Here is a 17,644-nt window from a genome sequence, read left to right as displayed (position 1 = left end):
AAGCCATGTTAGCCTCATATAACGGCCCCATCTCCTCTGCACGAATCCCCAATCGGCGAGCCAAATCTGGTGAAATGAAGTTGGCTCTAGCACTTGTGTCAAAGAATATCAAGGCATTTTGATCTCTCACTTTGCTCCATGCCCTGCACAACTCTGTCTCCTCACCACCTGGCTGTTCCCCCACCAGATCAGGAACTAACCCTGCAGAAGGTTTTGGTTTCTTTGACTTGGGCTCTCCTTTATTGTCAGAGTCCTTTTGGGACTTTCTCTTGGGACAATTAAATGACATATGTCCCTCTTCAGTACAGTAAAAACATTTTCGAGCATCTCTCAAAGCCTGTCGTTCCTCAGAAGTCCTCTTGGGCATTGGCAACTTCTTATACCTCGTCTCTGAAGACCCTTTAGCATCACGAGAAGCATGCCCAGATTTTTCAGCCTTCTTGCTCGAGTTCTTACTTCCTTTAAACCCAGATAATCCTCCAGTGAGTAACGCATTAGCTGTCATAGCATTCTCTATCATTTGTGACATGTTCGTTACTCGAGTCTTGATACAATAATCTCGCACCTCTTTGGGCAGCCCACAACAATACTTCTCTACCTGCTCAGACAAAGGTACTGACGGTAAGAAGTCACTGGGAGTAAAGCTTCCCAAAACTTCTTGTTATAATCTTCTAAGTTCTCACACTTTGAAGCATCCAACTTGTGCCATGCAGTCATAACATCCACTTCAAATGTAGATGTGAGCCATATGGAAGAGAAAACCTGTTTAAATTGTATCCAAGTAGTGCCCTGCAAAAGAAGAGTAGACCACCACTGCAAAGCATGGCCCTTGAGAAAAGTGGCAGCTTTCCTCACCTTAGAGGACTCTGTGTAATTCCCACCAGAAAAAACAGCATCAAACTGTTGTAAAAAGGTAAGTGCTTTCAGTTTATCTTTGGCTCCACTGAAGGTATCAAACTTCACAGCAGCTCCCCCTTCCTTATAATCCTTCGCCTTTCCCATAGGCGTTAGATTATCATATGGAAGTGGCTTCGCAAGATTGCTGCCCCCAACATTCATGCCCATCATAGGGTCAACATTTCCCATTCCCACACCTGGCATACCATACATTCCAGCCATGTTTCCAAACATTCCATTATGCATATCTGGCTGCATGCCACCATAAATATTTGCTTGCATTCTAGGTTGCATGCTCCCAAACATATTTACCGGACTGCATACCACCATACATATTCTCCTGCATACCAGGCTGAAAATTAGCTCCAAAAGGCCCTGGCATACCCATGCCTCCCTGAGGATAACCCCCAGTCATAGATTGGAACACCGAGCCACCACCAAAATATCCCAGATGCATAGTCTGCTGAGGAATAGATGGCTGTCCAAAGAAGGAACTCTGAGAGTTAGCACCATAAGCATGCTGCATGTTCGGAAACTGGCCAAAAGATGGATCCTGTGGGATGGCACCACTATGACCCTGAGGAAGGTTCTTAGAACGCACCTCCTTCTTCTTCTTTTCGGGCTCTGTACGGGATCTCATAAATTCAGCAAACTTCTCACTTTGTGTGAGCTGCATAAACACATCCATAACACCAGCCAAACAATCTTTAAACCGAGCATCATCATCCTCTTTACCAAGTACATCTTCTGGCTGTGTTACATCCTCATAATGCTCATCATCTGCAGCCTGTTCTCCTGCAAGATTATCCTCAGATTCATTTCTCTCAGGAGAGGTCTCTGGCTCTTCCTCTTCATGATAGAAGTACTCATCTTTTGTATCAGACATGTTGCTGAATTCTTTTCAGCAATGACTTTCCTCGAGGCAACCACGAGCTCACCCCCTTAAGAAAGTTGATGATTGGTCCCGGCAACGGAACCTTGAAACCGGCCTCTGGTAGAAACCAAAGTGCGGTAGACTAGCTGTCACCCTTCCACTTGTAGTCTAGCTATGAAAACAAATTGGATTGGAGCTAGAGTGCCCCAAATCTGTCTGACAGCCCACAATACCTCTCAGCCAGAGGATTCACACACACAGATTTGTGTCTCAAAGCAACACTCTGTGCTTCCCTCTGATCAGCCAAGACTATTCAGCAGGACAACCTTGAACATACATCTGGCATATCTCATGCACATGATTCCACAACTCAGCACAAGCATACATTCACTGTCCAATCTCTCTGTTTCCACTCTTTTCAATCTGCCATACCCCTCCTCTCACAAGGGGCCAGATAGCACATATCTGCAGCAGACATAAGCTATTGGAAAGAAAAGTAGATGAACAAATTCAGAGCTTACCAAAATCAGCTCGTGGATCTGCACCGGAGGAAGTGATTGTACCAGTCTATACTTGCACACTTGTTTCAACAACTTTGCTTCACACGTGTGGGTGTACTTGTCTGTACCTTCCTCTCTGTATCCACTTCAGTGCTGTACCTGACTGTACAGACCTTAAAATCTGCACTGTACCAGTCCGTACAGGCCACGTGTCACTGTACTTGCATGCGCTGCCTGCAACCAGTCTCTGTACCCGACTGTGCCTGCTCAGCCAGTCAGCGCCGCCAGTACCAGTTCTGTCCAGCACCTGCTCTGACCGTACAGTGTACCTGCAGTCGTACAGGACTGTAGGTACACTGTAACCAGTCTCTGTACCCGACTATGCCTGCTCAGCCAGTCAGTACCAGTTCTGTCCAGCACCTGCTCTGACCGTACAGTGTACTTGCAGTCGTACCAGCTTGTGCTGCCTGAAAACTGTAGCTGCAGCCACTTGCAACAGTCTGTACCTGCTCCACAACCGTCGCCTATGCCTGCAGCAGTACCTGCTGTCGTACAGGACTGTACGGGTGCTGTACGGCCTGTCCTAGCACACAGAAATCAGCAGCTAGACTTCTCTGCAGAGCAGCTGACTAGTTCCCACGTGTCACCAATTGGCCGACCATTTGGTCCATTCCTAGTTTTTGCGTCTCGTTCACTTGAGGCCAGGCCAGTGTCTCATGTGAAGAGGCCAGTATTTTGCTGACATGGACGGGAGCCAGACTGGTGCCACCCGTGTGTTAGCAGGATGGTGTCGTATGGACGGGAGCCAGATCAGTGCCACCCGTGTATGACCTGGACTGTGTTCGATCCATGGGACTGTCACGCCATGGAAGAGCCAGTATTCGTGCCGTGTTTTACCTATGGGACTGTCACACCTAGGGAAACTCGTGCCTGGAACTGTGTCCTACCTATGGGACTGTCACTCCATAGGAAGACCAGGTTTTTATGTTTTATGTCGAGCCAGTTTTGTGCCGACAGATATTTTGTACATGTTCCATGAACGGGAGATATGTCCATGTTACTATTTGCACATGCACACATGATTTGTATGCTTGAAACTGTTTTCGCATGACATGTATTCGTGTGTTTGCCTGCTTGACGTGTTACTTACTGAGCGGGGACGCCTGCCAGTGAGTCGTGAAGTCTGCCCTGTATTCTGACGAGTTTCAGTGCATGTGAACAGGTGGTAAGTATATGGTACATGTTGTTTAATGTTATTATATTCTAACCTTTTGATTTATAAGGTTAGGGGTTCACACTTATTTAAAAGTGGGCACCCCCTTTGGGCACCCACTTTGGGGCCAAGGTGGGGAGCCTCACTTTTAAGTGAGTGTGGGGGTGGGCATGGTCACCAACCCCCACTCATCCCCCACATGCATGCGTGGGTAGCTCTAAGGTTAACTTCACTTGAATTTTAATTAAAAGAAATCTCCCCTTCAAGCGTTAATCCCATCGCATCAATCTGGGGGTGAATTTCATCAACCGGCGCTGGCTGCTCTTTTGGGCTAGCGACTAGCTTGCTGCAGGCGGCTCTTATAATCTGCACGAACCTGTCCCCAGGCGGCTGGCTGTGAACTGCACAGCAGGTGGCCACCCATCTCCTTACTGCTGCGCCTGCCCCTCTACAGGCGGCTGAACCCTGCTGCTGGTGGCTGCGTTGAAACCTGCAAGGTACTGCTTATGCTGCTGCCTGCGCCAAACTCTCTACAGGCGGTTGAATCTGTTGCTGGCTGCGCCTACTACCCCAGGCGACTGCTGAATTTGCCCCTTCACAAGGTACTGCTGTGGCTGCTCTGAGACGTGGACTCTCTACAGGCGACCCTCTGCTGCTGCAGGCGGCTGTCTTCTCTCCCCACCTCTACAGGCGACTCCTCCAACAGGCCATACCCTCTGCTGCCGGCTGCGCCTGCCCCTCTACAGGCTGGCTGCAACTACCTCCCCACAGGCGGCAGCATACTTGAAGGCTGGACATTATCCACCACCAGTAAGTGGTGCTCATTCTAACACAGCAGGCGGCTGTGGTCTTTCGAGGTGATGCTTGTCTTGGTGGTTCACCACGAGGCAACTGCTTCTTCATCAAGGGTGGTTTCATCTCCTTCATACTTCGAGTATGGGTTTCCTATCAACCATCCACAAGTAAGTGATTTTCAGATTTGAGTAAAGTATTATATGTTTAAATCTGGTAAAAGATTCGTCCCGCTCGGCCTACACCCGTTCGGTGCCAGGTTGTCCAAGCTATATGGGCGAACCTCGGTCCAAAGGTGCTGAGATCGGGAGAGCCAGGCGTTAGTACGAGAGCGCCTGTCTGTGCGTGGTCTCGGAACACCAGTGTGGCGCTCTCCGCGGAGTCCAGTGAAAGCACAGGACCGTAGCGATTGGACCACACTAGTGGTCGATCTGCTTCGAGTTTTCTTCATCGAAATCCGAGCCTACTTGTTTGGTACTGTTTTCATATGTACATGGACATTATCTGGTTCTCAGAACCCATGGAGCATTGTATTCTTTAAATACTCCCAATAAATATATCATATATTGAGGGGGGGGTCGGCCCGTTCCGGCCCCAGTGCTGGTGTCCATCTTTCCATTTCTGTTCATTTAAAGTTCAAGTTATTTTAAGTTGTCCATTTCATATTTGTGGTTTTAAAGTTGTGCTATTAAGCGTGTGGGTGTCCAACGGAGTCTTTCCCACTTGACGGGATCGGTTTCACCACGTTTTCTTCTCCTCTTCTCCACGATTGAGATTGCACGCATGTCTCCCAAAAGCAAGAGAGAGAGTGAAGAGAGCATGCACTCCAAAAGTGGAGTTGCCCCCTCTCCAAACTTGTCCTAGGGCCCCAACTTTAATAATAATTAAAGTTCCCTAGGGGCCACTAAGGCCTAGGGGCAACCATACATAAAACATTAAAATATTAATGTTCTAGTTCCCCCCTTCACACCTGGAGATGTCCACACATCATTATCTCTGTCCGGGCACCCCAAATGTGAATCATTTAATATTTTGACTCAGCAACCACCATGCCCACACTTGTGCCGTTCCATTTTCACAGGGCCATGACAACCACTAAAGACGGCATGGAATGGAGTAACATCACATAGGAGGAGCTGGTGATGCCAACACGGGCCCTTTCATTTCTATCGACCACCAGGTGGAGGGACATGTTTAGCGCTGCAGCCTATCCACAGCGGCCAGTGTTCACTAGGGGATGCCTATGAATTGGGTGGAGTATTTACACAAGGAGCTGCATGCGGTCTGCTCGAACCCTCAAAGAAAGCTCATAGCCGCAACCCTCACCAAAGTTCTCTACCACGCTGCAGGGTGGGAGAAGCTTCCTAGGGCCGTACAACTCAGTGGGCTGCACGCAGTCCCCATATCTCTGCCTCCACCCCAATCCTCTTCGCAATCACCACCGGCAAAGCGCCATCACCCGGACCCCAAAGGCAAAGAGCCTATTCCCCCACAGTCTAGCCAGGGCCCTACCCCCGACGAGTAGGAGGTTGAAGAAGCCAAAAGAAAGGCCGCTGAGGAGGCGGCACAAAAACATGCTTTTTTCGAGCAGAATCTTTTTGAAACCCTGCCCCTGTGGGATGAACAGATTTCCCCCCTCACTACTCTGCGACAAAGCTCCCCGACCTCGCTATCCCTCCCCAAGACCCGTTCCAGCTACTCGACCTCCACTACAGGATGGTCCGCCTCAACCTGCTGCTACATACATCTTCATCGAGGAACCAATCTCCTGTACCACCTACGCTTACATGCTCACCAAACTCCCCGTTCACAACATCACCTTCCTCCCCCAATTCTTTTTCCAAGGCCTCATCTCCTTCACCCACCCCCACATCTTCTTCGACCATCCTACCCACCCCCTCCAGCATAACCTGATGAGCTGGTCGCACCTGCTCCAGTTCGGGATGCCTGGGGACCCAAACGACATGATAGATCTCTCGGTCCCGGACGGCTTGTGTCCGTACCCATCATAGCCAGGCGTTTCATGAAACGTGTTTCATAAACTTTTCATTCATTTTCCAAAAGTTTCAAAAACGTTTCATACAAAAAAGGGGGGTACAGGGACAAAAACATGCTTTTTTCGAGCAGAATCTTTTTGAAACCCTGCCCCTGTGGGATGAACAGATTTCCCCCCTCACTACTCTGCGACAAAGCTCCCCGACCTCGCTATCCCTCCCCAAGACCCGTTCCAGCTACTCGACCTCCACTACAGGATGGTCCGCCTCAACCTGCTGCTACATACATCTTCATCGAGGAACCAATCTCCTGTACCACCTACGCTTACATGCTCACCAAACTCCCCGTTCACAACATCACCTTCCTCCCCCAATTCTTTTTCCAAGGCCTCATCTCCTTCACCCACCCCCACATCTTCTTCGACCATCCTACCCACCCCCTCCAGCATAACCTGATGAGCTGGTCGCACCTGCTCCAGTTCGGGATGCCTGGGGACCCAAACGACATGATAGATCTCTCGGTCCCGGACGGCTTGTGTCCGTACCCATCATAGTTGCCAGGCGTTTCATGAAACGTGTTTCATAAACTTTTCATTCATTTTCCAAAAGTTTCAAAAACGTTTCATACAAAAAAGGGGGGTACAGGCCTCAAAATTTATATACAAGTTTATAATATGTTAAAAATATGTTGCCTTTCCTACAAAACAATATTAAACATGCATCATTTACACATTAAAACATGTTTACAAGCTAAAACTAAAGAATCTGGGTGACCCAGTTACAGTGGGCACCCAACTGAGTCACTGACCAATTGGCATAAATAAGCTGGCAACATCAAGAATCAAGATCTGGATTTCATCATCAATAATGGCAACTACTCAATAATGGCACTCAAAGTGATCACAAAAAGCTTGAATCTTGAGCTGATACAAAAAAAGTAAATTGAAGTCTGAAATACACAAAGTAAAGTATGCTGAAGCTTGATAGATGCAATCATGCATGAATGATGGCAAATAGTAAACTAGAGGAGCTGATTTGTGCAAGGCAGGAGCTCCTTCGATCAGTTTCCCAGTCGCCTGTAGACGTTTTTTTCTTCTTCGAAAAACGTGCTCTTTGGATAGAAAATGTTGAAAAACGTAGGTTTTCCCAGGCAGCATGAAAGAAACGCGTTTCATTCCAATGAAACGTTTCGTTTCATTCAGATGGAATGAAACGCGTTTCATTGCAACTATGGTACCCATACCCCTCCCCAAGGACAGCAGAAGCCCTTCGCTACCTCCACTGCAAGGGTTGGCAGATAGTGAATGTTGCCTACCGCTCCCTCCGCCGCGACGACCTTCCACCTTACTCCGCAGTTGGCCTACTAATCCTTTACAGAAGATGCCATATCCAGATGGAAGTGATGGAAGCCACGAGCATCATGCAATTTCATGACTCGCACGTGGCGTTCCCGATGGAGTTTACCCTAGAGGAAGTTGCGGAGGCAAAGGCCTTCATCAGATCGCATGGCCCAGAATACTTTGACGATGATGACAACGGCAACGACCACGATGGCGGAGATGGCGCCCCAGGAGCACAACCTCCTCACCCTCCCCCATCATCTCCCCCACATCAACCTCCACTGCCTATCCCCTCTCACCCAAGCACTAGCACCCAACCACCCCCATCCCCAACTGGCACCCCCACACTCCCCCTCTTCCTCTCCCAATCATCTACTCCCATCCGTTTTCCAACTCCACCTTCCTCACCAACACCCCCCCTCACCTCCCACATTGACATTACACTTAGGCATGCACACCGCCCTCACAAATTTACCTTCAACATCGGCAAAGCCTCCCCCCGTACTTCATGCCAGCGTCGCCACGGTTACCTCTTCCTCACCAACCCCTCCAACCTCATTGCCACCGCCACCTAGAATACCCTCCCCACCCTTGGAATAAGGCGAGATCCTGCCGCCTCCACCACTCTAGTGTGAGGAAGTCGACCTCCTCTCGACCCATTGAACTCGCATGACCCTCTCGACAGAACGGAGTTCGAGCAGGCAATACAAATCCTGCTCGGTCTACAACTCCAGGTGGCGCCACTCACACGAATCACGGATCTCATGGACATCCATGTCCTGTGTCCATACATAGACGCGAGAGCATCCCCCCGACAGCGAGGAGGCTACTATCGGCCACCCGTTGCTGCTCGTCCCATAACGTTCGATCTCATGGGCGAGGTGCCGGCCTGGATGCGCCCCTTCTTACTCAAATCCTATATTTGGGAGAACTATTGCAAGGCGTCGCGCCCCCTTCGAATCAACCCCGAGTACCTGCGAATCAGGAGGAGATGGGCGTGAAACCTATTCCACGAGGAGCAGAAAAAGAACCCCAAGTTGCTATTCAACTTCCCATGGTTCGCTCCTCCGACGCCCCAGCTGCCGTACACCGAAGAGAGCATGATCAAGCGCTTCCACGAATTCATCCGAAGATACGATCAGGTCCTTGATCCTACGGTGGTTGCCACTATTCTCTTTTTTAACCTCATCATCAAACTGCTGGAGGCATTCCCCGATTGGAACCACTACCATGAAGGCACGTAGGGATTGGTCTTCAACATGAACAAAGGGCCAATACTAAAGTAAATCTTTGGCTACAATGAGCACGTCATGTGGATGCCAGCCTGGGGCCTCCAGACTTTTGAAGACATGATGGAGACTACCTTCTGGACCAGCTACCGAGCCTTCCATTGAGCGCCCCCCCCCCCCCCCCCCCCCCCCCCGGGCTCCTACCTCGTTCAGCGATTTTGTCAGAACCTATTCGATCTACTACCGCTAGATCCAGCCAGCTCCGAGGACGGACCTAAATTAGGGAGGCAGGTATGTTAACCACTCCGGTTAACATTATTTTTCAAGCGTGGCTACGCTTCTTGTATCTTATCTTTTTGTAACCGCGCAAAGCACTAAATGATAAAAGAGACGTGGGATAACCGAGCTTACGGCTTACGTAATGCCAGTCATAGGAAAGAGATGCACATAGAGTTAGGAAGCTAGTTTTGGGCTCCCAAATTGTAAATGGGCAGCTGGTCATTGTAAAATGAGAGCTCTTGTATATAAGATATTTCATGAAACATGAAAGGGGACAATCCCATTAGTCTCATTTGCGTTTTGCCTCTCTCTTTCTCTCACTCTCTTGAGCTTGTGGATGCATGCTTGTATGTTGATGCGTGCATGTTTGATTGTGGTGGTGTATGCTTATAGGGATGGTGATGATCTTGCTTCTCCTCTCCTCTCCCCTCTCTTGTTTCTCTTCCAAGGTCCCTCTTGCATGCATGTGGCATAGAGTGAAGGTTAAGCTTTCCATAGCTCCCTCCTTGCTCTTCACCTAGCTCTTGAATCTCCACTTGGGTGACACAAGTGGTGGTGGAGTGAGCCCCTAGCGGCCTCACAAAGGGGACTTAACCCTCATTAGGGTTGGCAAAGTGCACATCTCCGACTCGACCCTTGCATGGTTGTTTCTCTTCTTCTTTCCATCTCTTTTGTGCAAGGTTGTATGTTTGGATTAACAAACAAGGAGTTATTGGGGGTGATGACAACACTTAAACATTGGAAACACTTCCTTTACGGGAGAGAGTTTATCCTGAAGACAAATCACCAGGCACTGAAATGGTTATAGACCATGCCTAGTGTTCAATGGAGTGATAGACAAGCTAGATGGAGTTAGGTCCTCCAACAATTTGGAGGTATGATTGAATACATCCTTGGCTCAAATAACCGCGTTGCAGATACTCTCAGTTGAAAAGGCACAATTCAAAATTTGCAGGAGTCCACTATGCTTGAAATACAGGGAAAATATCTCAACAGTATGAATGCACAATACGAGGATTCTTTGGAATTTGGGACTCAATTTAGATTGGCCCTGTAGTAAGAACCGGGTCACTACACCATTCATGATGGTTGGTTATTTTACAAGAACGGGCTGTGCGTTCTCAAGGCAAAGCGACGTGCACTTCTCCATGATGCTCATGATTCTCTCGTTGGGGGGCATCGTGGTATCAACAGTACACTGGAGAAACTAGAGCGATCATTCTATTGGCCAAAGATGAGACGGGATGTCTATCAATATGTCCAAGGATGTCAAATATGCCAAAAAGTGAAGGTACCTCATACGAAAGAGGTAGGGTTCCTTCAACCTTTGCCAGCTCCTGACGGTCCTTTCCAAGATATCAGTATGGACTTTGTAGGACCACTTCTTGCTGCATTTGGATCTCGGAACACAGTGTATTACCATTGTGGACTGATTCAATAAATGCTGCATGTTGATCCCATGCAAACAAATGGCCACTGCTGAAGACATCGCTCGCCTCTTCATCGGCCATTGGTATCCCATCGGAGGTTTGCCAAGGACAATAACATCAGACAGGGATCCCAAGTTTACTTCAAATTTTTGGAGAGCTTTGTTGGATAACTATGGGACCAAGTTGCATCTGTCCAGTGCATTCCATCCACAAATAGACGGCTAGATAGAAATATGCAATTAACTGACTTTTGATGTTCTCAAATTGTATTGCCATGACAGATAGTCAAAGTGGGAGCATTATCTTCCTTTGGTTCAGGCCATTCTGAACGACACTCATTCATCTAGCATTGGTCAAACTCCATACGAGGCAACGTTTGGTCGCCGTTTCTCGTCACTACTGACAAGAATGGTATCACCTTCCTTGGAGGCCAACAAGACCACATAAACATTTTTAGAGATAATTGAGTTTGTCAAAGAGCGCCTTGCCAAAGCACAGGAAGCATACACCAAGCAAGCCAACAAATCAAGAAGAGATGTCAACTTCAAAGAAGGGGACTGGGTATATCTTCGGATCATGAAGCAAAGACTGAAGCAAGTGGGCAAACATTGTCCAAAATTATCCTTTCACAGCTTCGGACCATTTCCTATCATTAAAAAGATCAATGATGTCTCTATGAAGCTTAAGCTTCGTGGTAGTTGGACTATGCATAATGTTTTCCATGGTCCAGCTTTGTAGGATATTATAGATGAGCAATAATCAGACGTGGTAGATGACCCGAAGTAATTGAGCCTGAACAATTTCTCCTCCACGGGTGGAAGCATGGATCCGGTTGAAGACAATGACAATTCTACACGAAGTTTCGAGACCGAGGTGCCCAGGTCCCATGAAGCAATATGGCTCGACAAAGAGTTCTTCCCCGAGTACCCCCAGCTCTTGGCGGACTACTTGGAAGCAATGAACCTGCTGCTAAGCTAAGCAGGAGGGAATGTCATATGCACCCTTCATTGGAGTGCTATGTGACACACTGGCTCTACATCATTCATTAGTAGAATTTACCTTTTTAGGAATATTTTGTCGTATGCCATGTCCCATTGTGAGCCCAGTCCGGGACATGTTAGGCACGAGCTATGTAGATCAGTCTCCACAGCCATAGAGAGTCTGCATGTGTTAGTCCTCTTAACCCACTTGGAGAATTTATCAGATAGTGCATGTAGTGTCAGCCTTAGTATTAGGTTTGCATTAGGAACACAGGCTGTGGGCTAGCATAACAGCCTCTCCATAGGCTGTCGGGCCAGCATAAACAGCCTCCTCACAGGCTGGCCAGTCGGCCGGCATGGCAGGAGGAATGGAACAAGTCATGAGCAGCGTCAGGTCGGCCAGCACAAAAAGCAGTAAAATATTATTATTTGTCCACAAGGGACTGGCTGCTTTTGTAAATATAGAAGTATGCGCATCTCTCCCATTCCTTCATTCAGGTATTCAGCAATTTCAGCACAAGTTAGGATCAGTTCCAAGCATTCCCAGGTCTCCACGAAGGGCATCTTCAGCATTCAGCCAGCATATGTGCATCCCTCAGTTTTGGGGTTGCATAGTGGTCATTGAAGTGCCATTCAAAGGATCTTGGACGGCATCTGGATCAGCCTGCGTTGGGTCTACATCGTCCTTGCATTTGGCAGTCCTCAGCCATCCTTCATACTCATTGTAAGTTCTCCAAAGATCAATATAAGCAATTACTCTTGCTTGCAGGGGGGGCCCTTCAATGGGCAAATCGGGACCCAATACTGTGTCGACTCTCATTTGCTTTCTCTCTCTCTAAGTGGAATTGCATAGACTCACACGGGTTTAAAGAAGGCTTTGTTGCGTGTTACGACGATCAACCTCTTGCATGCTACAACTAGAATGCTCATTTCAATTTATGGGTGGCCATTGGTTGTCGCAATCCGGAAACGTGTGCACAGAAAAACTTTACCGATACATATCATCATGGCAAAATACATAGGGATGTGACAACACATGAGCATGCTTTAAAAACACTGAAAAGAGAGAAAAAATCTGCACAAGGCACAACACTAAGGGCTGAAGTTGGGCTAGCGCCCCCCCCCCCCCCCCCCCCCCTCCCCCGCCCCCGCCCCCAAAGGTATCTTTATTACCAACAAAGTGTTCCTGTACAAGAAAATGGGTGCCCAAGAGTAAACACTCCTACTGGCACCAGATACATCCAGAATATGATGAAAACAAGTAACACAAATGCTTGAGACTTCGGTCTCAGTCCTCCAAGAGTCCTTAGGGCACAGCCATACTCTAGTATGTGATCACACCCTCTAGCAATAGAGCTGTCCTGAATAACTAGACATGAAAACCTTAGCTTTGGCCACCCGAAGGTTCCACCCTTAGAGCCACAGGCCTCACGTAGGTATAAACACCATCTGCCTTTGATTTCATCACGAAGAACCTTGCTGAAATGGACTGGGCCATGTTTTCAGCCTAGAATCTTGCCGAACAGGTCACCCGAGGTGTAGAGAAGGGTGTCTTGTTGATTGCCTTGAGTTCGGGGCCTTTGGAGCATAAAAACCCAGCCTCTATGCCTCCTGTCCAGCAGTCGACCAGCCCCAAAAGTGAGCCAGAAGTAGTCGCCTGCACTAGTGAAGAGAGAGGAAGTAGGCGCCTGGGTTTGTAGCACCTGTAGGAGCAAGCAATCAGCCCTTATGCAGTAAGCACTCTGTCGGCCGGCACCAGATACATCTAGAATATGATGAAAACAAGTAAAACAAATGCTTGAGACTTTGGTCTCAGTTCTCCAAGAGTCCTTCGGGCACAACCATACTCTAGTACGTGATCAATCATCACATCCTCTAGCAGTAGAGCTGTCCCGAATAACCAGCCATGAAAACCTTAGCTCTGGCCACTTACAGGTTCCACCCTTAGAGCCATAGGCCTCACGCAGGTATAAGCACCATTTTCCTTTGATTTTGTGGTGAAGAACCCTGCTGAAATGGACTGTATGGCCCTGTTTTCAGCCCAGAATCTTGCCGGACAGGTCACCCCAGGTGTAGAGAAGGGTGTCTTGTTGATTGCCTTGAATTTAGGGCCTTCGGAGCATCAAAAACCAGCCCTTATGCCTCCTGTCCAGCAGTCGACCAGCCCCAGAAGTGAGCCATAAGTAGTCACTTGCACTAGAGAAGAGAGAGGAAGTAGGTGCTTGGGGACAATTACATGCAGAAATACCAAGCATTGTCCAGGCAACTAAAACAAGTCATTCAGGCATGCCAATCACACAAATGCTTTATGCACAATATTCTAGATTCCATCTCCCAACTTATTCATCTTGTACAGAACGTGTCTTGGGCACCGCCCATACAGGTACCAGAAATGCTCACCAGGGTGTCCACTTTTCCATGAGACTTCATCACCATGCCAGGAACTCTCACCAGGGTATCTACCCTTCCATGAAACCCTTCCACATGTACTAAGCCATGCTAGGAACTCACACGAGGATATCAATCCTTTCATGGAGCCCTTCCACATGTACTAAACCAAGCTTAGAACACACAGCAGGGTCTATGCCTACCCTTTCATGGTGTTCCTCCGCATGTGTACAGTTAGGAATATGACATTGGCTAGAACGCCCAAAGTTTTTAGTCGGGTGGTCAAATTGACCAGAACGCCCAGATGATTGATGAGTGGTTTCAAAGGCGAAACCAGATGCTCAATTCATTTGAACAAACCATGAACATGTGAATCTTTACAAGGACGCCTTCTTGAACCTAAAGCATGCAACTCCGAGAATCTAGGAGAGTTGCTATTTTGGGCAGAGTCTAATGGAAATTCCGTTCGCGTCAAGGCTTGGATCAAGAGTTACTAAAGCATCTTTGTCAAATTCTTTATGAGTTGAGATATTTTTACCATAGACGGTTATGGAAGAATCACCTCTTAAATTAAGACTTGTGGCATCTAGAATGGGACATGTGGCATCTAGACTGTAAACTTGTCATTTCACCTTACACTTGTCAATTTAGCTTTACACATGTCAATTAAAGTAGCCACTTGCCATTTGGAGCTTACTCGGGAAGAACAAACAATAATTTGGATGCTAGAGCCATAGAAAAGTCACCATAAAATGGTTGGTGCAGTTTGGGCAGCTAAAGCAGCCGGGCTGGATGCCCAGGGCTGACATAGCCAGTGGCTGGCTATCTGAAGACCTCTCGGGGTGGGGCCGTCGGAGGGGGGGGATTTCCTTCCATTTACAGATATGCTTGTGATTGTGACATTAAAACATTTGTTTGACTAGCTTTCATCAATTTAGTTGTACTTGGACATCTGATGGTCCATTGACCATCCCAAGCTTGTAATTACAAAGTACTCCTTGGTAAGGCATTCCATCTCCAGTGCAGTGGTAAAAAATTTGAAGCCAATTATTTCTTAACTAATTGCCAGTGTTCAAAAAAATCTGAAGCCACATGCCATGCAGCGAAATCCTTATGGCAGCACCGAGGATGGATCTGCCTCTGAAAACACCTCAGAAATAGTCAATCAGTTTTTGGAAAAGAGAGATCCACATTATACGTCCACAAACTTCTTCAAAAGTGGAGATTTTACAAGAGCGAATGGCATTGGACTGAATTCCCAGCAATGTCTGGATAGGTTCCAAGTAAGTTACAAACATCTGCTCTTTCAAGGGTGAAGGGGTACAAACATCTGATCTTTCTAATCATGAAGAAACACATAATGCTAACAGGCCTGGACGAAAAATGAAGACATCAGTTATATTGTGCCTCAGACCCCTGAAATTGACTACAATGATCTGAGAATGCCTCTGCAAGGAGACATAAAAACCCCATTATCACTACATGCAGCCTATGAAGGCATTGATTATGACTATTCTTCCAGTGCAGAGTAAAAGGAAAGTTTCCAAGGATCTTGTTCTAGTTCTTGGGTCAATTGCATTCTTGGTACAAGTGCTCTTGGATGTTGGTGGGTACATCGCTGGAAGCAGACATTGATGTTGATGCCAGTGCTTAAGTGGCTGAGAAGGATACAGAACCCTGCCAATTTTCTCGAGGAGATTGCTTTCATATGTTGGATGTACGCCCTACGTATGCTCACAAGTTGACTTCTGAGAACCATAGAAATTGGACCTTCTGTGGATATAGATAAGATTAGTAACTGGCTTATCACACTCGAGAGATTGGAGGTGCATTTAACCATAAAGTGAGGTCTTTGCTGACAGGAATGCATTAAATGACATGTCTCCACAAATTTGCTTCAGTAGACAATGGGCTACAGCTTTTTCTAAGGTTGCAACTTGCAACATTGGCTGTCAGTGTGGCTGTAATAAACATCACACAAGTTACTGCGACACATGAATCCATATGAACATGCCCTCCTACCGAAATCATGTAGAGAGCATGAAAGGTTTCATTGGCAGTGCAAACCAGCTTGCACAACTGAGAGGAGAAAGATAGATGGTGTGATCAGCCTCCCAGAAAGAGGTTTACACTCTTCATACCTTGAGGCAGAGGAGCACACACTGGTGATCTGCCACAAATTAGAGGTGAGCATTGCCGTGTGAGAGAAATTTCAGAACCTTTTTTGACAACTTATGATCATGTGCAGCAGCACCTCAGGCCTGAGCATGACATGGTTTTAGATGCAACTGATGAGGAGCCATGAGAACTTGTAATAAGCTTGCTTCAGGCACATACGTACGTAGTGATGGTGGTAGTGCACGGCACTTTGATGTACTTATTTCTGATTCTAGACCTAAAATTTGGTCTCTAGATAATAAGAAAGTCTCTCTCTATCTCTCTCTCTCCCCCCTTTCTGCTTATTGCTAATGTGAATTACTGTTAAGTAAGAGCAGTCAAAGGAGATGAATGCATGTCTCAGAATACACGAACTTGAAGCACCTTATAGTCGTGATAACCGACCTATGGTCTATTAGGTGGAAGTATAACCAAATTTGCAACATTGGAGTGTCCTGCACACAGTAAAGGTAACATTATTTTGGAGTCTGTGTGAGTGGCATAGATTGCATTGCTTAGGACATTGTCTGAAACATTCTGAAGTGACCACTCTTGAGGTGGCATTATTTTGGAGGCTGTGTGAGTGGCATAGAATGCCTTGCTTAGGACATTGTCAAACATTCTGAAGAGATTGCAATGAAACTCACATTCACTCGTCACACCAACATGAGAGAGACTCTAAATTGACACATGTGGCAATCAGGAACCAGCCGATCGAGCGTTTTAGAAACTTCCTTGGCCAAGAGGTTTCGAGGTTATATTTAGAAACGTTCGCTTCGAAACATTTTGGAGGTTTCCAAATGACAAAACGTGTTTTTTTTTGTGACTATGGTTTGAGTACAATAGAATTTAGTGGGACCAGAATCCATCTGAAACAATAAATAGCTTGAAGGTTAGCTAAGTGGGAGGGAGTTAGGAGTCTAGAGCAGCAAGGACACAACCATCTGATTCGAATATATGTTCCACTCATTTGTTTTTTGTAATGTTGCTTTTGCTACATGAATCGGCTTTTGTCTTTGTTGTTTAAGATATGAATGAGTTGTATCTTCAAGTTGCTCTTTGTAAGAAGTGTTCACCATCATATTGCTATTCTTCTCTCTCTTTTTTTTTTCTATTTTTAAAAAAAGGTTTTTATGCATAGATAATACATATTATATTAGGAGTCCTATTCACACATGGTGGCCCATGAATTGAGTTGAGTGTGCCCAATTTCATGTCCTATGCTCTAATTTTGCTTAAGCCTTATATAAGTTTATCTTTTCATGATACAAGATTTATGCACATGGTGCAAGAAGAAGGTAAGAGATCTTTACAACACATTGAAGATACTTTACAATTTGTGTGGCTCTTTTACAAGTGCCAAGACTAATGGAGACAAATGTCAAATGAAGCATGTCTCATTGATTAAATTGATTAACATTTTCCTTTCTTTGTCGCAATCCCATCCCATAAATTGTGCATGATGTCTTTCATCCATTGAGGGTGTTATCACGTTGATTTCAAAGACTACAATAGTTGAAAGATGTTGTAAACATATGTTAAATCAACCATGTGTCGTTAATACAATTGAT

The 17,644-nt window shown here is 46.7% G+C and overlaps 1 protein-coding gene across 3 annotated transcripts in view; it reads left to right on the top strand.

Moving 5' to 3' along the window:
• Nucleotides 1-16,343, top strand: part of LOC147624933 (uncharacterized) — a 33,398-nt gene extending 17,055 nt beyond the window's left edge. The window contains exons 4-5 of one of the 3 annotated variants that reach the window (XR_015268894.1): nt 15,020-15,199; nt 15,287-16,343. Coding sequence is in view for 1 of the 3 variants with exons in the window: in XM_086818175.1 (XP_086674301.1) it covers nt 15,020-15,060 (41 nt within the window). In the remaining 2 variants the exon portion in view is untranslated. Of the gene's footprint in view, nt 1-14,985 lie in introns of all 3 variants that reach the window. The other 2 variants (XR_015268895.1, XM_086818175.1) reach the window with 2 other exon arrangements.
• Nucleotides 16,344-17,644: the final 1,301 nt, after the last annotated feature.

The sequence above is a fragment of the Cibotium barometz genome, chromosome 24 (assembly GCF_041138505.1).
Source record: "Cibotium barometz isolate CiBa-2024 chromosome 24, ASM4113850v1, whole genome shotgun sequence".
In the NCBI taxonomy this organism is placed as follows: Eukaryota; Viridiplantae; Streptophyta; class Polypodiopsida; order Cyatheales; family Cibotiaceae; genus Cibotium; species Cibotium barometz.
This window is presented reverse-complemented; position numbering and strand designations above follow the sequence as displayed.